Here is a 26,737-nt window from a genome sequence, read left to right as displayed (position 1 = left end):
ATACATATATATATTTATATACATAAAAATACATATATATATATATATAAAATGTTTCTATGACACTAAAAAAAATTAAAAGTATTACTTCCTTTAATCCATACTAAGCTGTAGTGGCACTACAAGAGTTAATAATTTAGAAAAGCAGGCTGGAAAAGGAATAATCCTGTAGGAAATGTGGAGTGCATTATTTCTTTAGTGATCTCTGCTTCCATGGAAACAGTTTCTCAGCACAATTCTAAATCTCATAAAAATAGGGCAGTAGGTCTATGTAAAACAGCAAGACATTTCCAATTAAACCACCAGAAAGCTTTTATCTAGGCCATTAAATACTTTGTTCAGTATCAAATATGATTACAACGTTCACTGGGATGTTAACAGCAGCAACTTCCCATGCGCCAGCTCTGCGGGGCCGGATGAAGTCACCCCGCACGTACCCCGACATCCCTCGCCTCCTCAGCGGGGTGCGCAGCAACAGCACAGCACCCTGCCTTCCCCTTGCAGACGCCGGGCTGCACCGCTCTGCCACACCACGCCTTTCGGGGTGCACTGTACCCCTCCATCCTGCTTGCTTTCCACCTCCCCGGCATCTCTTCCCTGCACGCAAGGCGATGCCCTCATAGCTCCGTGATGCCCAGCAGACCAAATTCTCTGCTAGCACAGCAGGAAAGAGTTCATCTGGCTCCTGCTGCTGGCAGAAGTAGAGCTAGCACCAACACACTCGAATCAAATTTGGGTAATGAATACAGTTGTTTGAAAGGTAATCTGATTATCATCTTCAGAATTCATTGGAGTTGCCCATGAAAACAAACCCATTACGTTACTTACTCCAGCGATCCCACAGCCAGGATGCTCTCTGCAAAAACAGCATGGCGAATACCCATCTCCCCTCCTGGCACCCCTGCCACAAAGTACCACTGGATAATTTCTGGAAGGAGACTAAAGCAGAGGGGTTGTAAAAACAAATGAAAAACACAAATCTATACCAAGGTACACGGCTGCTTCACTAGCCAGAAGTTTACATGCGCTAGTGAAACAGCTCTGCGCTTCGGTCAAACCCTTTTGTGTATCAGCTGTAAGAACGCTCCCTCTACTGGTGTGCGACCCTGTTGTCACTCGGTCATTGTTACCGGCTGGGGATAACGAAACACCAGACGCCATGCTCGCGAGACAAGAAGCTCTGACAAACATGGAACCCACCTCTCCAGGTGCTGCACAGCCAGCCTTTATTAGTAGGCTCTTGCATACCGTCAGGCAGGAACATCAAAGCAGCAAGCAAAAGGAAAAAAGTCCTTAATATCAATGGCAACAGTGTTAACGTTGTTTGTTTGGCTGGTTTTGTTTGTTTTCCTCAGCTGAATTGTTCTTGGAAAGTTACTTATTTAAAAAAAAAAAAAAAGATACAGGCATTCCTCTCCCCTCCCCTGGAACACAAGGCATATATCCCTGTGGAGCAGCACTGCTGGTCACCGGGACAGCAAAACTTGACTCAGCCAACAAATGCCCATAACGGGTATCTGCCAGCAGTGACATCTTAGGGGGTTGTTTGGCTTTCTTTGTTTTTTAACCTGTTGACTCTTCCAGTTTAAACTGTATCATTCTACTCGCTACTCAACCATTTCCCATCTCCTGAGCAACAACCTGGCAAGGCTTAACAGCTGGTCTGACATAAAGGAACAGCGGCTTAGCCCACAACAGGTACACTAAAACAAGGCTAGCGTAAAAAGAATTGCGGGGGGTGGGGGAAGAAAAAAAAAAAACAACTTCCCAATAAAAATATTTAATGCCTTATATGTTTTTGGTAGCAGAACTGTCAGTTTTAGTAACACAGATTTTTATCTTCTTAGCAGCATGCACCTTCCAAACTCGTATTATTAACCACACAGTCAAAATAAATGATGAGAAGTAGGTTAGTTATTTTCTTACCGTGGCTCCTGCCAACAAAATTATTAATCAGCATCACAAACGTGGAGCTTTCCATTCACACAGGATATCGTGTGACAATACTGGACTGCGATGGTACTAGCAGTTCGATCTCCTCCCACACCACTCTGCTAATAAACTCTTCGAAAATCTGGAGTCTTTGTGTGCGTATCAAAGGCTCAATACTGCACCACATCTTCTCAAGAGACAAACCACTTCAAAAGTATGTTTTGCTCAAAGCTCTTCTTATGTACCACCACCATTAAGTCCAATTAATACAACTGTGTTACTTGATCTCATTTGAATCATTAAACAGAGAAGCAGCCAGCACAGTTACCACTGCTTGGGTAATACCGACATCCATCCTTCAATGGTTGGAAACATTGACCGTGTGTGGACAACGAGCATTATCAGCTTCATACTGCTGTTACACAAGAGGCTCCAAATTCTCCCCCTACAAATCAGAACTAATTACAGCTTTTGGTACATACATTTATGCGGTGTGATTTTTCTAGAGAGTAACCTATGCAAAGCTGCAAAAGAATACCTTACACTGCAGACCACTCAACAACTACTTAGGGAAGGAATGCTTTCTCACCAAGAGTGTAGTTTAAACTAGAAATAGAGAAAGCCATGCAATATTTTTAATTAGAAGTCCCAAAGATGACATTTTAGAATATATGCAGACTGAGTCAACGTGCCTTATATAGATGGATACACCAAGTCTGTAAGTTACACGTAGCATTGGGATCTAAAGCTGTGCACCAGCAGATCTGAACGCAGCAGAGAGCATAGAATGTTCCCCGAGAGTTTTCAGTCCACAGCTCTTGAACCTACATTGGGAGAATCACTGAGTATCAAGGGCTCACGTCTGCACGTGAGCAGGTTCTACACCTTCCACTCGGTAACAGAAAGAGACTAACATTGTATGAGGCACGATAAAAAAGTAATTTTGACTTCCTGTGAAGGAGTTCCCTCCTTGGGATGCAACTGCACAATTGTAAAGCTTTTCAAACTCTTTATACAAATGAAAAGCTGAAGTTAAAAATGTAAACATATAAAATATCAAAATTCCATTTATGTTATGTAGAACTTATATACACAGAGATTTTTTAAAAATAATAGAGTCCATTGTCACCCCTCTAGATATAAACTCAAGCTCTTGCTTGCTTCGTGTTTGCAAATGTATTTGACCTCTCTGAGAAACTTTGCCCAAGAGAAATCTGTATAAATAGTAATAGCCATACACAAGTCAAGTTTCCACATGATTTAGAAAGCAAATTTAAAGCATGTTTTCTATAAAGAGTCACAGTGATACAGCTCATGAAACATTTCCAAGTTGCAATCAAGAAACTTCTCAATCAAGATCCATCTGTTTATGACTAATTGAGCTGAATATATACTTGTATGAAATAACTGAAGCACTGATACAAACCGGTACGTTTTCTTATTGAATGCACGTTATAGAGAAGATTCTGAATATAAAAGTTGGTGGGTTTTTTTCTTTAAAAAGACAACCACTTTTCTGCTTGTTGCACTAAGTTTGCCATCAATCAAGAGTTCTTGTTTCCACAGGAAACAGCGGCAACTAGAAGTGGGCAAATCACAATGATCTGGCAGAACAACGTAATACCTCCCCGTAGAACGGAAGATCAGAAAGATTGCAACCTGTAATAAGACAGGAGTTACCATTTCCACTGGAAATAAGCACAACTACTACCGAGAAGTCATGAACACTTGCCAGCTTTTCCTCCCCAAATATAGAAGCAAGATGGCAAAGAACATGCAAAAAGCTACTTGACCACAGGGATCAATGGGGGCGGGGGGGGGGATCAGATTACGTATTACACCACAACTGAATAAAACTTCAGAGTGGGTACTAGGGACGTCTGAAATCAGTGGGCTACAAAACTTTCATTTCAGTGAAGTTGCAAGTTTCTCTTTTGTGAATTCATTCAAACTTACAATCTCTAAAGCATTAAGGAACAAATTCATTCCAAGTTAGATGTGTACCTGTAGATACAAAAGAAGAGAAAATTCCCAAACTGAAAGACTTGCGAGAGGACAAGCTCTCCTTGAAGACTGAAGCACGGTATTCTTGCCAGGCTCTCCTTCTTCCCAAATGGCAGACTGTTGGTCAATCAATTCATTCTGTGGCACTTGTTTTTTTACAAAATATTAGTATTAAGCATTCCCCTTGTAGTCGGGTCACGCACATTCGGAGTTTTTCAAAGTATGTTTAAACCATAACAATACGATGACACTGGATTCTGGAACAATTAGTATTAAAATGGATAATAATTTTGAAAGAGTTGACATAACGGGGAGGAGGGGAAGAAAGTGAAAAAATAAAACCAAAATTCCATAGTTTTGTTTTGTTAAAGCCATCACATTGGCAATTCATTTGAACATTCACTCTCATTTTCTTCGGCATTACTCTTTTTCTCACTCTTGTATGTGGAAAGGAATAAGTTTTCTATCTGAGTCAAGAACTCTTCAGCAATGAAGCAGTTTGTTACCTTGCCCAAAGTCTTCCTCATGCACTCCAAGAGCTAGTCAAAAGAAAAGGAGATTTTTAAAAAATTTACATTCTTCCTGAGTTTATTTTCTTCCCTGTCTAGCTGATAAGTATTCCAAAGGGATTTTTATTTATTTATTAACACTACAGAAAGTGTTCAACTGTACAATCAAAATTTCCAGAGAGAGAAAGGAGAAAGGAACAGTCACACAGGAACACATGGGCAATTTAAAACCAATTCTTTAAAACCAATTACACAACAGCTGAATTCAAGAATATTCTACCAACTCAATTTTAGATTTGAGCTATCTATAAGCAAAGTCACGCTGAGAGGAAAAAAAATACGATGTGCGTAATCATTGTGTACGCGTATTCTGTTTATGTCTTTTGCTTGGGGCAGAATTTCTGTCTTGTTTGTGCAACAACTGTTACAGCTGTAGTTATTCAGGACTTCACAGCCATGACTACGCTGGCTGGAAAATGAAAGTTCCCACTTGTGCACGACAAACGTGGCACAGCACTACTTTACTGGTTGAACAAAGGACTAGGAAGTCCAAATCTGCTCTCAAAAAGCACGCAGTTCTCGACAACGAAAGCGTACAACGTGCTGAGAGGAGACATTATTAATTTGACATTCTTTCTTCCCCAAACTGAGGTTAAAACTTGGTATCTGTATGTAACTGTTGTCCCCAACTCTCTCAAATGAACATTGTTATTGTGTTTGTAAGTTAATAAGCTGCACTACAGAAGTCATCTATTGTGATTAGTTTACATCTCTGATTTGTAAAAATGTAACTTCAAGTGACTCCTGATGATATGAAACAGATTTGTATTTAGAAAAACATTTTAAATTAAAAGAGCTAAAAATTAAAAGAAGAAAACTTACTTTCTGCAAACAAGTCAGGTCAGAATCTCTATGAAAAATTTTATTCATGGGGACACTGCTGTTGAAAGAAAAACAAATAGTAGCGCTGTAGAAAGCAGACGCACGTCTTTAAATAAGGATCAATAATAAACATGCAAAAATTCTAAACTGGCTATTCTTTATAACAGAAGTAGACAGATACCTATGGCAGAATCTGTATTTTTCAATTATCCATCTTGTTTTTTCAAATATTAATTCCCACTGAGGTTCCTCCAACATCTGCTGTACTTCAAATTTGTAGGGCAGGCCTGTAATAAATTGAACACGATTATTCAGTGTTTCTAGTACGCTCCACTTTTTTTTTTCCTTTTTCTTTTTTAGGATTAGATACAATCCCTTCCTTCCCCGTATCTGTTCATAATTTGTTACTGACTGCAGAAGCTTGCAGTCCCGATACTTGCCAACATTAAGGAGGTTAAAGTAAAAGGTTGACGTATTTTGGATTCCAAATTTAATTTTGATGGGAGTAGGGAACAAACCTGTTCTCCTCCCTGCCCTCACTGATTCCTCATGCCATAAGGAAGCACAAAGACATCTACAACGTAACAGCAAAATGGCGAAATACATCGAGTTTTTATAACCTAGTACCACTTACACTGTTGTAGTCTCTCTAAGATCTATGTGGTTATAAAGTGAATAAAAAAGGTTTTGTTATTCACGTATGAACTGGCTGATGAAGTGGCTGACTATTGTTCTCAATTTCAGATGAATTTTGTTCCTAAAGGAAGAAATTCTAGTTTATTGCAGGTGGGGGAAGAGGAGTTTAGAAAGTATTCTAAAGGAACACCACAAAATTACCTGCAGAACACAATTCAGTTACCAAAAATCAGGGAGAAAGAAGAGACTGTAAATTTCAGTAAGTCATTAAAAAAAAAAAAAAGAACCTTTCCAAGATAATTCAAATTTAATGGGATGAAATGCATGCTTTCCAACTACACCACAGAGTAAGTGAAAAGCAAGCAATAAATATAATTTGCTACTTGAACACCTCTCAAGTGTTCAGTGCAGAATGCGTTTCCAAAAGTAAGAATTAATCTATAGAAATAGTTATGGCTCACATGAAATAGTAATTTGTGTTCATTTGCTGAGCCCTATAGCACTACTGCCACAGCATAACTTTTCCAAAGAGCTAGAGGAGATATCATTTTGTAAAAAGTTGATTTCAGGAGATAAACCTAAAGATGAAGTCCTCTCAGACAGGAAACGTATGTGACCAAAAAGATGTCTACCCCTAAGAGCAGATAAATTTTCTAAGTATTTTAACTCCACACTACAATGGGAAACGAGGATAACATTACGGTACGATCAGCATGGTAAACAGGAATTATTGCGCAGATGTGGCCACCACTTCACATCCCCTAGGACTATGAAGAAGGTCTGCAGGCAGATGGTCTCCCTTGCTTACTTCCACAGGAAAAAAACAGAGGGGAAACTGTTGGGTCACATGGCCACTGCTATTGCCTTGCCAAGAAAACTGGAAACCTCAGAGTTTGGATGCAAAAACAGGGGGAGGGAGGAAGAGGAGAGAAGGGGCAGCTACCGTAACCTTATACTGTTACCATGGGAATTTTCCTCAAATTAATGTCAGGGAATGAGCAGAAGACCCGATCGTCACCTGAAATACCGTAAATTTTATATGGTATGTTCTTAACTAGTCAAGAGAGGAAAACATCCCGTTTTCATGAAATGCCAATGACATTTTTAATAAAGAATTTGTTCTCTTAGGTTGGGATTCATGCCAGCACAGCATTTCATCTTTCCTATCTTGTCTTTTCCTGGCCAGCTGGCAAGTTTGATCCTTTGACCTTCTGAATGCTAAGTTACTCAAATAAGGATTTTTGGCCGCTATAGCAGCCAATTCTTTGCTATTATACTTCTGTCTCCTCAATCAGAGGATCCGTTCAGAATTTTGTAACACAGCAAAGTGTAAGTAATACATGAGAAGCAGTTTCTCAGCTATTCATATGGATACTGTAAGTAACAGTGTCCCTTGTCCCAACCCTTTGGTTTCTTTCATGGATTGTGGGAAATACTAATAGAGAAAAACAATCTTCTATCTATTTATACCTGTATATTCTTGTCATGACAGCCTGGACTACTTGCAGGATTACTCTTTAAGTGAAATTCCTGGGTTTGTACAGCACAAGTTACTAACAGAAATACATAAATACCTATTTCTCAAGTTCAAGAACAGACAACATTTTTCCCCTTAGTATCCAAAAGGAAGAGAAACATTAAGTCAATGGATAAAATATCAGTACTTACGGTAGGAACCATCAGAACTGATCTCATCGCTAATTACTAGACAAGTAATCTGAGAATATGGAAGAGGATTATTTCGGTTGTAAGGACTTATAATCATTCCAATGAACATGGCACCACCCCTGGAGAAATAACTCTAAAAACCAAAAAAACACACAAAAAACCCACATATAAGAAATACAACCTTTTTCAGAACAGCATTCTGAAATTAAAAAAACAGAATTTATGTCAATTTACAAATGAACGGATTTTAAAATGCATTAGAGCAATAACGTGTACAAACACTGGAAATTCTGGGGAGGCTTTAGGGTTGTTGAGGTTTTTTGCTATTTATTTATTTATTTTTAATGTACAGGCCAGCAAGTACCTGGTATTTAGCTTGAGTGTCAATATCTCGTATTGAGGGGTTGGGGTCAAAGGCTGGGTGGGAATGGTACCACCCAATAACACTGTATCCTCTGGCAGCCAGCGTTTCCGAGGCCTGCGTTTGAGACACTGGATCCATCTCGCACTGCAGTCCCGTACTGAGGCTATTGCATGGCTCTGCTGCACAAACCTGTTAAAAAAGTCTCCAGATGGATAAATGCAAGAAACCTCCATCAGTTAAATAAAATTTAAATAATTTTAAGAGTCATATACCAGATCTTCCTCATGAGAGAGCTGACAAGCCAACGCTTGAACATAAGCATAACTCTGACATTTCAAGACTACAGTAAATAACTTCAATATACTTAAGTAGTTGCCCTTCAGAAATAACATTTACATCTATTCAAGTTATATATATTATCATAACAGTTTTAATATTTTAGAGAAAATGTAAAAAGACAAACACTTACTTCTACAATTTTATTAGCTTCAGAGTATCTTCCACCTAGCAGTCCTATTACTTCTGCCATAGACACATGAGAGTGCTAAAATGATATTACATGATTATTAAAGTTCAAGTTGTATCATTTATCCTAGTTTTGATCTGCATACGACAGAATATGTTGGCTTCACAGCTACAAGTCAGTAACTTCTCAATGACATTTAGAAGGAAAACTTGGGACAGCTGAAGATTCTCAAACACCCAGTGTTTCAATTTAAAGCAAACAGAAAAGATGAGGTTTGCTTATTATATACACGCACATATATAGCGCATTTGTATAAGACTTCCATACATGAAGCAAAGCTAGCTTCAAAAACTGACACCTGTGCAACGCTGTGCAGTGCGGAATAACTGCACCAATTTGGGTACAACCTTTTGTTATTAAAAACCCACACATTGCTTTATAAACACAAAATCAATTCCCAGACTAGTAGAAAATGAACCCGGTAAGATTTCAAACTGGCAGTCTATTTTAGAAAGTAGCTTTAAGCAAATTACATTTAACATATGACAGAGAGTAGTAAGTAGTAATGCTCTTATTAGTGTACAACCATTTATCTTCTAGAAAAACTAAGCACAATATAAAAAAAAATTCATCTTTAGGGGCTTTATTTAATACTAGAGTCTCACTTCTAGGCCTGAATGGGAAGAAGTTACTGTAAGTGCTGTATTTCTCAATCGTCTTCTGTTGTCCATTAAAAAAAAAAACACAAAAAAAACAAAAAAACACCACCAAACCAAAAAACCACAACATATGCATCATAGCTTTTTGAAAGATAAAACTCAATCCTCACCAAATCCATTATTAAAAGTGCTTCGGAAGACACTTTCACCTGAAAAGGTTCCTGAAATTATAAACATAATAATGAGTAGAAGAAAAGTAAGCTAAGTAATAAAGCGTTCTTGATTTTTCACTCATAGGTACATACCTGTTTTTCTTCAGTGAATAAACAGCATGGTATCAGCTGAAAGGGATCAAAGGAACTATAAAATGAAAGAAAATTTCTCTAAAGATGTAGGACAGTTAGGAAACTTTTCAAGTTTCCCTCTGTCTCCTTGGCAGAGGAGGAATAACCTTGTTTTCTTTACTGGATTTTCTCATCCCACACTAGGATGACTTCCACCAAATACAGAAATTTCACTACCCACACGCATGAATTTCAATACGAAACATGTGAAATGCGTACATGTTATTTCAGACCATAATACATATTAATGATTTGCAGCCTTCCAGCCTGACACTACCCAGGATATTTGTTTCATTTCTACAAGATCTACGTTTGAACAGGATGTACATCAAATAATACCTTTTTACTTGTCTTGAACCTTTAGAAGATTTTGCAGGTTTCAGTTTTTCTTCCTCCCTTCTTCTTGCTAATTCTTCAGCAGACAGGTGCTAAAAAAATAAAATTAAAAAAAAAAATTAAATCTGTCTTAATGTCTTAAGTGCTCTTTCAGTAGTGATTCCAAAACCAGCCCAGAATAAATTCTTGACATCAGTGTCCTCTTGATATGCTATCAATTTTTGTGTGTTACAGGACTATTCAAGATAGCGGCCAACAGCCCTAGTGGAATCAAGCAGTGTGAAAGTAACAACAATCAGAGATCTAGTCCACAGGATGCCTGATGCCCAATTCTTACGTTCCCCAAGTCAATGAAATTCAGTAACATCGCAGCCCCTATCGCAAACCATGCATAAATGCAAGTCTGATAACTATGGAGAAAATCTGCCATTACAATCCGTGGACAGAATTTATCATGACACCTCTTTGGGGATGAGAGTTTTCAAACTTTATTTCCATTCAAGTATGTATTTTGCAGAAAGTGTTAGAATTATGAACCACAGTTACGCAAAAACAGGTATGGCATTATAACATTATGGAAGTAATTGTTACAGATACTTATTACTGAAAGTTGCAAATTTAAGTGGTTTTCTATATGAGAAAAACAGGATGTTGACAGTTCTTCACTTTTTGTATAATTTGAAACTGTAGAAATGGACAAGTGGATATTTTCTTTCCAAGCCTTCTATAAAATATTTAAACTTGTATGAATTTTTCCAAGCACTTCATAAACCACAGTATTTCTGGGGCTATTGCTAGTAGCAGAATTAATATTAGGAACTCATCTCACCTGCATTATAAGCACAAAGAAACCATGTAGGACTGAAAAAATAAAATTTAAATCTTATTCTCCTATCCCCTACTGTTAGCTTTAGTACGGCAGTTAACAAAGGGCCATGAAATCTCCTACAAGGCAAGGCAAGGCAAAGAGCTTTATAGGCATAAAACAGCGTAGGGCCATACATGCTCACAACATGAACACCTTTGTAAACACTAAGTACAGCTGTATTTATCAGCAGCATAAAGATGTAACAGCTGCTACATTATTTTTAAATTACTGCTTCCACAAAGAGAGGTTAAGTACCTACTACACAACTGTTTCCCTTGTATATTTGATGCAGCACCACCTGCTAGCAATTAGCAAGAATTAATTCTGTAAGGAAGGTTTAAAACACAGAAGGGTTACCTCAAATGTCTGTCCTTCCAAATCCTTTGCATCACACCAGTTTCCCCAAGGGTCTCGCACTCGTCGCCTTCTTGTACGCTGCAGCAAGCAAATCAACATGAGTCAAGGATCATGCTCCTGAAAAAACTGCATTGACTTCATTTAATCAGCCATAAGAACACTGTCCAAAAGGTTACTGCCACATGAACGTTACTAACACTATGACATATTTCCAGAAAAGAAAGAACACCCTGGAGTTCTGTAGAATTAAGCAGTCCAGAGTCTGTCATGCAGTTTTCAGTTTCCAAGGCTGTAAAGCACGACACCTGGTTGATGCTCTATGGATCATCAACATCTCTGACAGCAACAGTGCATTACTATCCAGCTCTGAATTATAGCTCAGACAATACAAAAAGCTATAAAACCAGTATGTTTACATCTAGTGTATGCTACAGTTCTTTATATTTCAATTTATTTTTTTTAGTGGGGTTGATTTAGTTTTCCTGTCATCAACTGATTTATTGTGCTAGGAAGTACTTAAAAATGCTACACTAAATGTGAATATGAAAATTAAATCTGGCAAGCCTTGGTAATTCATGTAGTTATAAATGAGTTACTAGTAATTGTGTGCATAAGGCTCTCAGTAAGTCATATCATATGCCTAGTATACTTAACAGTTAAAACGCAAGCAACTTAATCACACACTATCAACACACTCCACTATTTTCTGGCTAATACAAGCTACTAAATTATGGGGAGGTGGGGAGGAAGGGGCTGGGGCTGCAGGGAAAAGACTGAAACACAATCGTAGTTAAGTACCTGAACAGAAATCAAATGTGTAAGAGAGCAGAAATTAGAGCAGACACCTGTCAGATAGCAGAACTTGTACTTAGACTGACACTCAAATTACAGGGCATTCTAATGAAACTGCAAACTGAACAAGCGAAGTAATTTCCTGAGATGCCCTAGTTTGAAAATGAAGGTTGAAAAGACCTTCTCCATGCTGAATGTTTTTTGCTGCCCCCACCTCCCTCACTAAAACATACCATGGACTGCAAGCGCTGAGCAAGCTGGTATGCTTCCACTGTGTCTTTGCCTTCTTTGGACCGTGTTTTATCAGCTGGCTGGGGTCGGTTATAGACAGCCTGTTCTACAGGATACAGAAGAGAGATACCCTGTACTTCAGTAAAGCATGAAGCCACTTATTTCTGGTACAGAGCCAAGAATGACATACGTAAGCAGTAACAACAAATGCCATAAAGAAAAAAGCAGCAACAAAACACCCCACAGTGAGAAGACATCTCTTGATGGTCAGATTACTAACTGATTATATAGCCCTCTCCCACTACCACAGCACTTTTAAGACAGAAAAACCTCCTTCCCTTATCGTTCATTTATTTCAGACAAAATGTGTTTGCAGGCCATTCCTCCTCTCCCAGGTGAATGTCATTCAGCTTTGGACCAAAATCAATCCAGAGAGACTAAACCAACAGTAACTTATAGGTGTATATATACTTTTAACATCACCTATTTTTAACATTTGAATCTTGTAAAAACTAGCCCTGAGGATTAAGACATTGTTTTTTATTTAGGAAATCGTTATAATTCAGTATGGGAAAAGAAACTTGAATTCTGTCTTACACAAGGGGAGGGGAGGGGAGAATTTCAGATACAGCAGGTATCAGGAAAGAAACCCAACACTGGACACACAGAAAATCACAAAACAAAAAAAACACCCCACCAGCCAGTGTGCGGTAAACATGAGGGAGGGAGGAGAAAAAGAAGAAGAAGAAGAAAAAAAAAAAAGAAAAGGTCTTGTGTAAAACCAAAAATCCATAATCCTGTAAGCAGGCCACGAACTCCTCTAGATTTTCAAAGGTCATGAGAGACAATCTGCTCAGAAGGTCCTTCCTAGTAAGGATTAACGTGTATCCTTGTGTGAGCAGTATGCCCTAACATTAAGCAGTCCTTCAACATTAATACCAAAATAGGCTACAGCCATATAGGTTGGAACATGACTATACTAAATACAGTCCAAACAAAGATTCTCTTCTACAGAACTTAAATGTAACAACAATTACTATTTAAGACATTAAGAGGACAGAGAAGTTGGAAGATTACCCACATGGATGCTTGATTCCGATTAAGTGCAGTCATCCACGCTTCAATGAAGTGAACTTACAACCTTTCTTTTAAAGACACATCTACTAACCTTAATGTTTTCCCTTCACATGAAAATATTCATTTTAATAAAAAACCTGACAGCCAACAATAGATGTGTTCAGCAAGAACTGATTAGAATTTAAGCTCTGGATTGATTCCAATAAAAATATCTTTACCACAGCCGAAGTTAATTGCTCCTATTAATTCCAAGTATGTGTGGATCCGTCCAATGCAGTTAACATCACCGCAGTTCTTAAGGCCTGGACGTACTGAAGTCTTATTCAGGTATTTGGGTTTACATCTCTCCCTAAAATAAAGTATAGCATGATGTCAAATAGGAAAACAAATCATGGCGGGGGGGGAAGGAACTGCGTGACTTAAGCAGAGGTTAAGACAAGCCACTGAAGTGGATTTTTGCCTCTGTGATGCACACACTACACACCACTATGCAGGGCAATCACAGCAAAAACATAAATTTCACAAAACACATACAATTTATTTTAGGGTTATTCATACACATTCATACTTATGCAGAATGAAACTTATGTTCCGTGTGTTAAAACAAACTCTTCAACACGACTGGCGCCAGGAAGCAGTGAACTACTCAGAAGTACTACAATACTGTTAAACTGATAGAAGAACGTCTGCGTTAGGTTAGTCCAAATAGCTCATATAAGCATAGGCTTCCTCGGTGTAATAAATAAGCCTGTTTTCATTCTCTGCGCACTTATTACTTGCTTTTAAACTGATACTGAATCGTTTCAGTTCAACACTTCTCTGGTATGGAATTTTAGTTTCTCTGCAACTAGAATAAGCTGTCAATACACAAGACAACTGAATGAGAACAGAGTTAAACTCAGCAATTCTTTCTACTTAAAAGCAAGCTAACCAACACAACAAGTACAGAAACCAAAACTGTTAACAGAACAAACTGTATATTGAGCCTGCTACCACAAATCACTACGGTTCCTTAAACTGATTCTTTGGAGATGGAATATGAAATATTCAAGTGTAAAAGCCCTACTACAAATTGATTCTTAATTTGAAGCATTTTTTTGGTCAACATTATTTGCTTTAGCACAGACTATTTATTCTATCTGCCCTTCTGTAAAGGCAGTACTGCAACGCTACAGACCTCATTATGGAATTAATTTAATCAGTTATTTTGAGGAACCATTTATTAAAACCATATATGCATTCTTACATATAGGATGACAAAAATTGGAAGAAAATAACGTAACCAAAATGGATGCAGCTTGTTCTGATATAGGACACTCATTTTCATAATGCTTCAAAGTATTTTCACTGCTTAGCTTCCAGAATGCCAGGAAAAAAGCTGGCAAGATGCAAAAGAAGCATTAATAATCAGCGCCGTTCATGGGCAATCTTTATAATGCTACCATAAAATTAATTTTACTCTTTTCAGAAGCAAGCTATTAGTACTAAGTAGTGTTTTAACTACAACAAAGCAGGACATGAGTCATCTTAATCATTTATTTCAGTAAATGAAATTAATGCATCTTACCATTGATCCAAAATATAATTCCTAATTTTCAAATAACGCTCTGGTGTTTTGGCCTGGCGCCCTTCAAAAAATTCAGGAATAGCTTGCTTTTCTTCTTCCAGGATGATGCTTCTGTCAACCTCCACTTCTTGATCAGGTGGCTTAAGCTCCTCTGCTTCTTCTTGATGATCTTCATCCACTTGGCAGGCAGAAGGAAAAAGCAATCCATGATCACCCAGGTCTCTCTGTTCCTCGTTAAGCTCCTGATCAGTTACTTGCCTAGTACCACGAGATGTTACTAGTCTGCCTTGTTCAGCTTTCTCAATAAAATTATTGTATTGCTGGTAATCTAAGTTCACAGATTTATCACCATTCAGGTGCTGAGAACATGTTGCTGCAACACCTGGAAACACTAATGCATCCACTGTATCTTGCTTGGTATGTTGAGGATCTTCTTTAGGTACAGAAATTGCAGAACTGTGTCCAACAGATGAAAGAACATGTTCCATTCCTTTCCTTTCTTCAACTGGACTTTTTGAAGTAACAGATAATTCAGATTTTCCAGCTTCCTGCTGGAAGGTGGGAGAAAGTAGTTCATCCATGTCATCAGTTATGTCTACTTCTTCATCATCTGACAGCTTTTCAATTTTCACTGCGTTCAGATTGGGATCTGCACGGCCTCTCAAGTTTCCAGACGACCACGCTTCTACCCTTATCCCATCTTCAGTGGGAAGACTGCTACCACACTGACTTTGTTCTTCTTTTTCAGAATCATCATTTTTTGCCTTAGGAAAAATATAAAATACTTTTAGGAGGGAAAAACAAAACAATTGCCTCTGCCTCCCAAATAGTCAGAACTATTTTACTGGAACAGCAGACATTCTGAAGTGTTTCTTCCTCATCTTACCCTTTTAATACACTTTAATCCTTTGCAATTGACTTTTACACAGCATTATAGGTATACTTCTAGCCTAAGTGTAAATTAATAAGTATTTCCATTCAAAAAAAAAAAACCAAACAGACAGTAGTAATTTCTTCTTAAATGCCCCCAAAGTCTCAAATGAGGCTAAAGCTAAAACTACAACACACAGCTGAAACAGCTGTATAGTGGAAAACAGGTATTTTCAGACTAACAACCAACAGTATAAGAGACTACAATTATACTATATTTATTGTTTAGTTATACCAGCAATAAAAATACTGAAGTCATTCTAGAAATTTGAAATCAGATCTGACTTCGTATTTAAATCTGCAAATAAGCATATTCCATTTTTCTGGATATAGGAATAAGTAGCATACGTACTTTAACAGCAGTACCCTGAAAAGACAGATTAAAGTCAAGCTACATGTACAACAGCATAGTCGTCAAACAGCCTTTTTGATAACTACAGAGATACTCTGTTTACCTTGTTCTTAAAATACTGCCGAGCATAGCTCTTTACTTGCAGAACAGTACGACTTCCAATCAACTTGGCAATTTTCGTCCACCGGCGGCCAAATTTCACCTAGTACAACAAAGCACAGTGAAGTTACCCAAACTCTAACGTTCCAGACATTGCACTTCATGTCCCAAAAGGAGTTTAAAAACTCAGTTATTCATTACAAATGCACAAACAGTTCAGCAAACCTATGGTAAAGAACCTCACTACTGATATTGTACTAAGAAGAAAATGGCATCCAACAGTAAGTTATTGCTATTCTTCTTAACTAGAGGATCTTCTTCACCCAATTCAGGCACACTGTAAATTATGCTGCCTACTAACCCAAGGAATCCTACTGAAATAAATTTGTACTTGGCGAAGCAAACCCTATTACGTTCAGCACTGTACAACCATATAATCCCTAAAAACTTTACAACGGTAGTTAAAGGACTTTGCTTTATTAGCTGATTTGCCTTAAACACACACTATACTTCCTGTAGTTAACTATAGCATTATGATTGTACAATTCATAAAACTGTATATTTGAGATATTTTGTGATCTCAAATTGTAATCAGCCTCACATGAACAAAATCTGGTAAACAAAGCCATTTTGGGGGATTCATCAATATAAATCTGATTTATCGTTACACTCTTAGTAGATGGCAATTCTTTTTATCACATTAGAAGTACAAAAGCAGAAGCAGATAAATATAGCATCCTTATTTATATTAATTATTACTTTGTTATTTAAGACAAACTAATGACTTCTATTCAAAATATTACATATATAAACAAACTTACCAGTCCTTGTTCAAACAGTTCTTTTTCTTCCGATGTCCACTTTAATGAGTAGCTAGCTGATTTTGTAGGTGATCGCACCCTAGGAAAATAGGAAATAGAAGTTAGTGCTTTCTTTAAAATATATATTCTCAAATCCCAATAACTGAAGGCAACTTCTGACAGGACTACTCCCCATCTTCTGTAAAAATCAAGGTATTGTTTTAACCACGAATGTGGCTGATAAATAAAATATCGAGAATCACGTCAGCTTCTCCATCACAAAGGAAGATTCAAGGCAACATGACATTCATCAGTAACTAACAGTACAGAAATACATAGAAGCAGCAAACAGAAAAGTTCAGGCAAGAAAGCCAACCAGAATTAACAAGGGTTTTTTTCATAAGGACCACTGTGCTACAAAAACCAAACTAGTTTACTACAGGCCTGTTATTACACACAACAGTATTTCTTTGCATTGAAAGGTCTCTTAAATCATTTTGTACAGACAAACAAAAGGAACTAAGGAGCTGTATTTTTTTTTTCTTTAAACAGCGTCCAGTAACTTAACAAAAATAAGACGCCACACTTAAAAATGCAACTCAATCATTAAAATGTACGTACATGACTTTTCCAGTTCTCTTATGTGGGCTGCAAATAAAAAACAAAGTGAAAATAAAAATTAATAATTGTGATGCTGTTGCATATCTCAGTAAATAACCGTATTTTGGAAGGACTTTTCATTTCTTCTCATCTAACTGAGAATTTTTCCCAGAACACAGCTTACCTTTTCATAGATCTTTTCTCCACTTCCTTTTGATTGAGCCATATTTTTTCAGAAAGTGATTTATTAGATAAATAATATCTGAAATAATTACTAAGTAAGTTTTTGAAGCATCAGAGATATTTGTACACATGCGAATTCTAATACGCATATAAATTATACTGGTTCAAAATTATTCAGCTGTAGAAGCAAATACTGCACTGCTTTCAAAATTGGAATATACAATTTCACACGCTCCTACTAGTTTAATGCATAAGTGACATTTGACTTCTGAACCCCCATGCTCACTTTACTTGCAGCAAACTAGGTATCCTGTTTCTACAACAGCATTTTTCTTTTTTTACTTCAAAAACATACTAAAGTAATTTTCATTGTACTGATACCTTATCTATGTTCAACTTAAGCCTCAATAATTCATTCTATTAGGAAAACTTTAATTTCTTTATTTTCTTGTTCCTCTATTACTGTATTATTATTACACTCAATTACAAGAAGAACATGAAAATAAATTAGCCTGTGATTACTATTGCTATGACCTACCTAGTCTGTGAGGTCAACTTATGCCAGAAATGCTACTACTGATAAGACTATTTAGGACAACACTGCTTAAAAAAAAAAAAAAAAAGAAGAAAAAAAAGCAGCAGCTCTTCCTTCCCATTTTCATCTTGAATGCTGGCAGAAGAATGAATGTAGCCAGACAAAATCAGACAGTAAACCACTCCAAGTGAAGAACAATTCAGCAACAAGAAGTAGCTATTTTTAGCCAGATCAGCTGTTTGATCACGTTCACTACGAAGCCACGCAAATGGCTGCATCAGCACAGTGCTGGAAGTGGCACTGAACAAGCAGCTGAAGTGGGGATGAATATTGCTATTTTTGGTGCCAGTGCCAGCTTAAATCCGACAAGCTTTGGAGTAATTTTCTGAAGAATCAGAAGCATCAGAGGAAGCTGCAGGTAGCTAGAGGATTAATTCAGGGCTCCTCCTTGATTTCTACAATCTACCTACAAAATGACAGTGCTTCAGTCACCTTAACAAGAAAAGATTTGTCAAGTTCCTTTGGAAACAGGAAGTTTTCTATTTTTATACAAGAAAACATACAAGGAAATCAGCAAAAGGATACTCTTCTTCCAGCAACATTTTCTCAATGACAGCCCTGTTTTCTTCACTAATGCTGCTGTCCAACGTCCATGGCTGCAAACAATACAAATATGTTTTAATATTTTAATTCTGTCACGCTGTTACTTGAGTATCAAGAATATATAATAGTTTCTAAAAGTAAACAAAAAGCACTGCTTAAAAACCTAAAAGAGCATGTACATAGAGGGAAGAGAATGGAGAAAACAGAAGTTCTGATAACCTTGCTAGAAGTACCATTCATTTAAAAAATACTTACGAGACCGTTATCAGTTCGCCAAGACGAATCAAGATAGTGATCCTGCAGTAAGCTTGAAGCTGTGTTTTCATGATCTCTGGAAAAGATTCCAGTGTTCATAACAATGCAAACACATTCAAACAAAATGAATGCTGTCAGAGTTAAAATAATGGTGTAGTAAATAACAAAAACATTAACAGAAGATGACAGAATTAGATACTAAAATTAAAATCCTATATTGCAGACTATTACATAATGTTACTCACTTATAATATTCCATTAGACATAGCATAAATCCTCCTCAGTAAGTCATCTTTCTCAGTAATCTCAGTAGCAACTCCTCACCTATCTCATTGCAGACTGCATGCGATACCAGTGAAACCCTGAACAGTAAAAATTCTCTTCCAGAAAGACTGAAAGCAGGAGGCACCATGCAAAATATACACAAATGAAAGAAGCCAGAATTTTATGGACAAATAAAGAACTATATTTTTAATATTAAAAGTATCATTGAGTTGTATTATCTCCACTTAGCATTTCTCCATCTTTCCCCAAATAAGTCAGAAAGACCCCCTTACAAAGAAAAAACTGTTTTCCTCCTGAGGAAAGCTCATACTTACACAAGGTTTAATAGAATCCTATCCTATAGAATTGTTAGTGCTCTTATGGACTTCATCCAGATTATGCTTGATCTTTTCTGTAAATAACTACTTATTACTTTTAGAAATCTGTCACTGATTAACATCACTGATCAACTTTCTTCTATTTTAATGCAGCATAAAATCTCCTTAGTAATTAATGTAATTTCTTTTTCATTCTTTGCTTCCAGAACATTCAGACTTTTCTAAAGCCTAATTAGCCCTATATCCTTTGCAATGCTACTAAAATTAAATTCACCTACTACTCCAAACAGCTTTGTGCCAGCAGTCCAAACATCTTTTCATAGATATGGATAAATCCTCATGTACAGCCAGAAACCCACATAACTCCTGCTTCTTTTGGAGCATATCAAGAAATGGGTCAGATGAATAGTCCCCTTTGCCCAGTATTCTGTCTCCAACAGCGGCAACAGCAGATGCTACTCTAGGACAGCACATGACTCCAGCCACTGCCTCTGACACAATCCTCTCATACTCTCCCTGCATCTGCAATTGCTAGATTTGTAGTGTTAGAATTGCTGCCCGTTCACTTCAGCATCTGTTTACAGATCCCGTACCCATGAATTCGTTGAATCAGTTTTCTGACCCTCCCTATATTCATTTTCTGAACCTATCTGCCTCCACAAGGTCGATACCTGTTACGCAACACAGCACCTTCTGTCTATGCATTCTAAAGGAATCTCCTAGCAGTCTCACCAAGCGGCCCTAGTTCACATACTGTTGGATCCGATGACAGCAGTTCTGCGTTCACCTCACTTTAACGATTCCACAGGCCCCACTCTCAGTGCCCTGCCCGATGATGCTCAGCATTGGCGCTCTCCCCCTCCCCAAGCCCGCAGCGGCCCTCAATGAGACTCCAAGGTCTCTCCCCTGAGGTGCCCAGCGGCGGGAAGCACCGGCGGAGGCCGGAGCCGAGGGCGAGCGCGGCCTTGCCCGGGCTGCCCTCTCAGCAAGCGGCAGCGCGGGGGCGGCACGGCGCGGGGCTCCGGGGACGCTCTCCCCCTCGCCGCCCCCTCACGCAAACCCCGGCCTCCGCGGCCGCATGAACCCTGCTCGCCGGGGGAAAGGGACGCGCTCCCCGGAGCGGCAGGGCTGCCAGCCCGCAGCACGGCCCTCACTCACCCCGGCGCCGCCTCTCCGGGCACGGCCGCCGAGTCCCCTTCGATGTCCACCTCCAACTCCTCCGACGCCGCCATGACGCCGGCCCGCCGATCTCGCGAGAAAGAGCGGGAACACTGCGCCGCCCCGGTGACTGGGCATGCGCGGAGCGCGTGCGCAGCGGCCCTCAGTGAAGCTGCGCCCTGAGGAGAAGCCGGGGCGGAGGCGGAGAGATGGCGCTGGGGTAGGCGGGGCGCGCAGGGGGCAGCTGAGGGCGAGCCGGGCGCTGAGGGGCGACTTCCAGGGTACGAGCGAAGGGGAAAGGGGTGAATGTCAGGCAGGGATGGGAGAGCACGGGGGCTGAGCGGCAAGCGCTAGCATGAGGGGGAAGAGCGGGCCGCGACAGAGGGAGGCGGGAGCCCGCCCAGGCCGCACGCCCCGGTGCCTGCAGCTCCCGCGGGCTGCCCCGCTCGCTGTAGGGTGGGAGCGCTCCGAGGGGGAAGCCGTGCCTCAGGGCCGCGGGGCGGCCGGGAACCTGCCTGGCCATTCGCCTGTTCTCGCTTGCGGCTGCTGAAGCACGCTGGGGTAGCGGCGGTTTGCGAGCCCGGGCCCGTGGAAGGTTGATGCGCTGACCGAAGAGGGACGCTATTTCGATGCATCGTGCTGCAGATGTCGGTTTTGCTAGCCTCCGTCTGTGTGCTTCCAAGCATGCGGTCATGTCTTTTCGTTCGTCTAGCAGATGCCAGCAGCAGGGTGTTGTGTGCGTTGTGTTGTAACGTGGCTATAAAAGTCACAGGTTTATTCCCATACGTTCTTAAATCTGTCTTTCGTTTCACAAGAAGTATTTGTCCCTTCATGGTAATTGAGCATCTAATATACTGAAGGCAAGTGTGAAGAACCGTGAGGGTTGATTATCATTATATAGAAAATGACTGCAGAGAACCTTCCGTCGACTCAAGAAAGTGTTTCTGTTTTAAGAGATGACAACACAAGTATTTTGAACCAATAAACTCTGTTGCAACCTTTTTATTCTGACCATTTCATCTTTGTGCTGGAATTGATTTGAAAGTGAAATTTATAAACAGCAAATATGATTGTTTTCATTATCTCTACTTAAAAATGCAAAGTCTGGACAAATGGTATGATGGAAGTTAGAAGGAAAAATAATTGTTACAGTCTCAGCATCTGTCAATGCCATGTCATAGGGTATAATATAGAAATGTTTAAAGAGGGTCCAGCTCAATATTGAATGTCAGTGTAGCACATAATAGTGTCCTGAAAGCAACATCATTGTGTTAGCAAAGTTTTGGGCACACACTGCTCCTCTGGTTGATTTATACCAAGCCTCTTGATAGGATTTATTAGCATGGGGAGTGGGTCTAGTAAATGTAGAGTAGAGCAACCCCACACTAGTAAATTGGCAGGGAAATGCCTTCTGATCTGCAGTTAGCTCAGGGAGCGATACTGTAATCAGCATAAACCAAGCCAATACTACATTACCCTCAGGAGAGCCAGTGCTGTTCAGCTGTTTGCTACCCTGCTTCTCCCCTTTGTTCAGTTATAGCTGTGGAATAAGTTGGATCAGCTCACACATACAACCTAGATCAGGCATGCGTGACTGGACTGAAAGGGGGGGCAGATCAATCTCTTTTGGCAGCACTCTGCAGTTAGGTCTGCCTAAGCGAAACAAAACTAGTGTTATCTGCTCTGACATCTCTATCCCCTATATCCTTGAGGATACAGAAGTCTCCTTATTCATAATAGATGAATTTTAAAAATGTGATTTTACCAAACAATGCTTAACTAAGCTATCCATACAGGCTAATATTTACAGATATATGAAAAGTTATTTTCTACCTTTTTTTTTTAAAGTCTTGATTTATACTAGAGGACGTCATACACAATGTGTTTAAGACCTGTGCTTTTTAAATAGGTTCCAAGTATGAGATTTGTGAGAGAAGCAAGACTAATCGATACTTAGAAGTTTAACAGTGTCTTTAAGATTCCTTTTTTCTATGGCCACCTTTGATTGCTAACTTAATTCTGCCTGCTGTAGTGTAATTCTCAATCATACTGGGCAACGGCACTATCCAAATTACATTAAAAGAGAATTCTGCATTTAAATTTAGAAGTTTTTGCTTTACATCTTCATTTTGTTATTAACATTTTCTTTTTCAAAAGTGTTACAATTTGAGCCTGATTTTCTGTTTTATTAAATTCTGCTACTTGCAATGGGGTCTTTCTGAGACTATTAGCAGCTAGTAAATTTGCTTTTTCTCCTTGTGACCAATTTACGAGGGAATTTGCAGCATTAAAATGACCAGCCTTGCACGCACAATGCAATGGGGTATCCTTGCTGCTGTCTAAGGCATTAATGGCTGCCCTGTGGCTCAGTAATAGATTTATCAAGTCACTGTGTCCATATTCCGCTGCAATATGCAGTGCGGTCTTTCTCCAAATGTTTCTATCATCAATATTTTTGTTTTTCCCTGATGTCAGAAGAACTTTTACGATCTCTGTGTTTCCTTTGATGGCTGCATAGTGCATCGGAGTACATCCATCCATGTCCTTAGCTCCAAGTCTTCCTTTTTTAGCTAGCAGGGCTTCCACAATACTGAGATGTCCTCTCACAGCTGCAGTGTGCAGGGGAGTCTTTTTCTCCTTGTCTTGTGTGTTGGGGTCAGCATTAGCGTTCAGCAGCATCTCTACCATTGTTTTGTCTCCCCTTTCAGCAGCAAAATGTAAAGGTGATTTTAACTGCTTGTCCTTAACATTAACATTGGCTTTGTGGTGCAAGAGCTGTTGGGCAACATCAGTGTTACCTCTTTGACTTGCAATATGCAGGGGAGTAACAAACTCTTTAGTGACAGCATTAATTTTGGCCCCAGCATTAACTAAAAGGCCAACTAATGCTCCTTTATTATGAACTGCAGCAACATGGAGTGGGGTTTCATCGGCTTGGTTCATAAGGCTAACTTCCATCCCTTTGCGCAGAAGCAGATTTGCGATGGAAGCAGCCCCAGCTTGAACTGCCAAATGCAAAGCTGTGTCTGAAGCAGGAGTCTTTATTCCAAAGTTCGCTCCCTTTTCGATTAGAACTTCTGCTGATTCAGCTTTGCCTGTTTCACATGCCAGGAGTAGAGGAGTGTACTGCATTTCATTGTAGGCGTTTACATCTGTACCTCTGTCAATTAAAGCTGCCACAGTACCATGCAGATTTTTCTGTACAGCTCTAAAAAGAGCGGACTCCATTATGTCAGACGACAAATCTTTAGAATATTCTAGTAGTATTTTGAAGATGGATGGGTGGTTGCTGTTGAAGGCTCTTTCGGCCATGTTGGAATCAACACTGGCTCCGGCTTCTAGCAGTACTTTTGCAGTATTTTCAGAGCCCTGAGAAACAGCATAACTGAGAGCAGTCTGTCCTCTTTCATCCTTTCCATCAGTGGAGGCACCAGCTTTTAAAAGCATTTTTGCCAGACTGCTCTCATCTTTAAGAGCTGCCATGTGCAGATAGTTGTGCTGGTTCCTGTAGCTTCTTGCCTCTTCTTTCAGGAGCATCTTCAATATGTGACTGTGGTTATTCTGTGCAGCCAAATGAAGTGGTGTCTTGCCTTCTGTATCCAAACTGTACATATAAGCACCACCTCGGAGGAGCGCTTTCACTGCATCACCATGGCCTTTCTCAGCAGCCCTGTGCAGTGGTGTTCTTCCTTTCTTGTCCTTCACATCTGGCTTAGCACCTTTGCTGATCAAATATTCCATTATCGTTAGATGTCCATTAGCGGCTGCAATGTGCAGAAGTGTTTCACTTGAAGAGTTTAGTGCATTAATATCATTATCTTCCAATGTTTTCTCTAACTCAGAAAGATAGCCTTTAGCAACTGCATCAAAGATGCCAACATCAGAATGATCTTTTCTAGGTTTTGCTGCTCTTGAAAGTTGAGTTTCTTTTCCTTTCTTCTTACTAGCCCATTCTTGCTTTTTTCTTCTAGGACTGTCTTTTTTTTCCTGGTGCCATTCACTGCTATTTTCAAACCAAACCTTGTCTTTTTCTAGTAAATATCCTACCAATTGTCTTCTAGCATCTCCAATGCTTTCATTTACTTCACTGACATATTTTCTCATCTTGCTATAAAGTTTTGGCTCCACTTGCTTTAAACATGGATAAAAAAAGAGCCTGCAGGCTCGTTCGCCTTGAGAAATTAGTATGTCTAATACTCGAGAGTTCTTTTCTGTTCGTGTCCTGTAGAAACTCATGACCATCTTTTTTTCTGGGGTAAAAATACCATTGTCTATCAGCCAGTTCAGAAGATGGTCTGGGTCGTTTATGCCTTCTACTAGCTCTTGTTTTTTAGTCCTTAGGACTTCAATTGCATATGGATTTGTAAACAGGCTAGTTGAATGCATGATCATGTTGCTAATCAGAAAGTTAATTGAGCTATTGTTTGATGTTTGAAGTTAAATATAAAATAGCAAAGCAGGCTCACATCATTTCACACATTGTTTTCATAGAAATATGAACCAGCAACCGTTGTAGTTCAGTGATAAATCTTTAAAGAATGAGAAAGAAATCAAAACTCCCTCACCTTTGGTTTTCTAGTTGTTAGAAGTCCTTTGATGTTCTCTGTTCTTCCTTAGCAACAAGTGAAGTTTAGTAACAAAACAAAAACCTGTGATATGTAAAGGTATTCCACTTGGAAGGCTTCTTCCAGATTTTTAATGCATAATTAGGGACAAAAAAAAAGGTTTTGTGAACCTGATATTTGAATAGAATATATTTGTTTATGGAGTTCCTCTGTTCCTCTGGCCAAGCTGTTTTTTGTAGGTGCCTAAATGACCAGTCTATTAAACATGACAAAAGAAAATTCATGGCATAGTTACTGTTGCCATGATTACATACCTTGTATGATCTTAAATGAGAGAGTACACATTGCCAGATACGTAGGTGAAAGCCCTATAATGTAATGAAATAAAAACATAAAGACCTAGATAAAAATAAACTGTATAAGCGGCTAGTTATAAAAAGTGATCCGGCCTTTCTAATATGAGTTACAACTTCAGTCTATGAGGTATATTTAACTTAGAGGCTATTTAGCTTGTCATTCCTGCTGTAACCTGGAGTCTGTCTGGAACTTCATTCTTTTACATGAGGTGGATCAAGGCGTGTGATTCAGTATGTAACATTTAAAGTATAATTAAATAGAGCTTCAAATCTGTGAATATGTATAGTCTTCAATATGGGTGTAGGACCTTTGAATCTAGCTGTAATTAATTTAACTTATTGGTGTTAAAATTCCTTATGGAGAGAATGAAATAAAATAATAATAATCTACACATTTTGAAACCAACTGAGAGAGAAATTGAGATTACAGAGTTCTGTAATAGCTAGAAGTAAATTGAGCTGAAAAGCTGAAAGCTTGATCTTATTTAAGCAAATGGGGAATTTTGCCATCTGTTTCTTAGTTCGGTGCCCTTTCTGTTGGGTCCTGCTGCCTTTGCATGTATTTTCTTTAATAGTATGTACAATGTGACTGATAAGATTTTTAATTTTTTTCTGTTGACTTTAGTTTTATAAGTAAGATCACAAAACTTATTCTATTAAAAAAAAAAGATTTATTGAAGAAATAGCTGGGAAAGGCAAGACTTTTAATATATATTTTGAAAGCCAGCCAATTACCAAGTCAGCAAATTTGACAGCCAATTTAAGAGCTCAATAATTTCTCTGAAATGCAAAGAAGGGCACTACACCAAGAATAGCAAAACCTTTGTCATCTAGTTAATGATTGTTAACACATAACACTGAAAACTATGGTTTATTGTAGGGAGTCAGGAGGTCTGAATTGTCTTCCAAATCTGCTAATGACTCAGTCTGTGATCTGCAAATTATTTAGTCTTCAGATTTGACTTAACAAAGTATTGAAGATCTATCCCTGTCTTGAGTAAATTAAT

At 38.9% G+C, this 26,737-nt stretch overlaps 2 protein-coding genes across 5 annotated transcripts; both read right to left on the bottom strand.

Moving 5' to 3' along the window:
• Positions 1-126: 126 nt before the first annotated feature.
• Positions 127-20,934, bottom strand: MYSM1 (Myb like, SWIRM and MPN domains 1). 4 transcript variants are annotated; one of them, XM_072868148.1, is made up of 22 exons: positions 20,810-20,934; positions 19,050-19,125; positions 18,777-18,847; positions 17,658-17,735; positions 17,495-17,521; positions 16,895-16,973; positions 16,078-16,176; positions 14,693-15,456; positions 13,344-13,474; positions 12,051-12,154; positions 11,026-11,103; positions 9,804-9,892; positions 9,426-9,480; positions 9,291-9,341; positions 8,465-8,539; positions 7,996-8,184; positions 7,632-7,764; positions 5,509-5,614; positions 5,328-5,385; positions 4,443-4,475; positions 3,889-3,936; positions 127-3,591 (listed from the first exon to the last, which is right to left on the bottom strand). In XM_072868148.1, the coding sequence occupies exons 1-21, from the start codon at positions 20,881-20,883 to the stop codon at positions 3,925-3,927; spliced, it is 2,382 nt and encodes a 793-aa protein (XP_072724249.1). In that variant the 5' UTR covers positions 20,884-20,934; the 3' UTR covers positions 127-3,591; positions 3,889-3,924. The 4 variants fall into 4 exon arrangements, 3 of the variants coding, with proteins under 3 accessions (XP_072724249.1, XP_072724248.1, XP_072724247.1); XM_072868147.1 differs by having other exon boundaries at positions 127-3,936; XR_012043473.1 differs by lacking the exon at positions 3,889-3,936 and having other exon boundaries at positions 128-3,591; positions 3,937-4,475.
• A 1,999-nt stretch (positions 20,935-22,933) lies between these two features.
• LOC140655014 (CARD- and ANK-domain containing inflammasome adapter protein-like) lies at positions 22,934-25,201 on the bottom strand. Its single transcript, XM_072869061.1, has one exon. The coding sequence runs from the start codon at positions 25,199-25,201 to the stop codon at positions 22,934-22,936; it is 2,268 nt and encodes a 755-aa protein (XP_072725162.1).
• Between the last annotated feature and the right edge of the window lie 1,536 nt (positions 25,202-26,737).

The sequence above is a fragment of the Ciconia boyciana genome, chromosome 7 (assembly GCF_034638445.1).
Source record: "Ciconia boyciana chromosome 7, ASM3463844v1, whole genome shotgun sequence".
Lineage (NCBI taxonomy): Eukaryota > Metazoa > Chordata > Aves > Ciconiiformes > Ciconiidae > Ciconia > Ciconia boyciana.
The sequence above is the reverse complement of the archived record's forward strand: the minus strand, read 5'-3'. Positions and strand labels throughout refer to the sequence as shown.

Coding starts and splice junctions, on each gene's coding strand:
- MYSM1 (XM_072868146.1), bottom strand. CDS start 20,883: ATGGCGGCGTCGGAGGAGTTGGAGGTGGACATCGAAGGGGACTCGGCG. Junction 16,974..17,494: donor AAGAGAACTGGAAAAGTCAT/GTACGTACATTT, acceptor CTATTTTCCTAG/GGTGCGATCACCTACAAAAT. Junction 16,177..16,894: donor AACTGTTTGAACAAGGACTG/GTAAGTTTGTTT, acceptor TTGTTGTACTAG/GTGAAATTTGGCCGCCGGTG.
- LOC140655014 (XM_072869061.1), bottom strand. CDS start 25,201: ATGATCATGCATTCAACTAGCCTGTTTACAAATCCATATGCAATTGAA.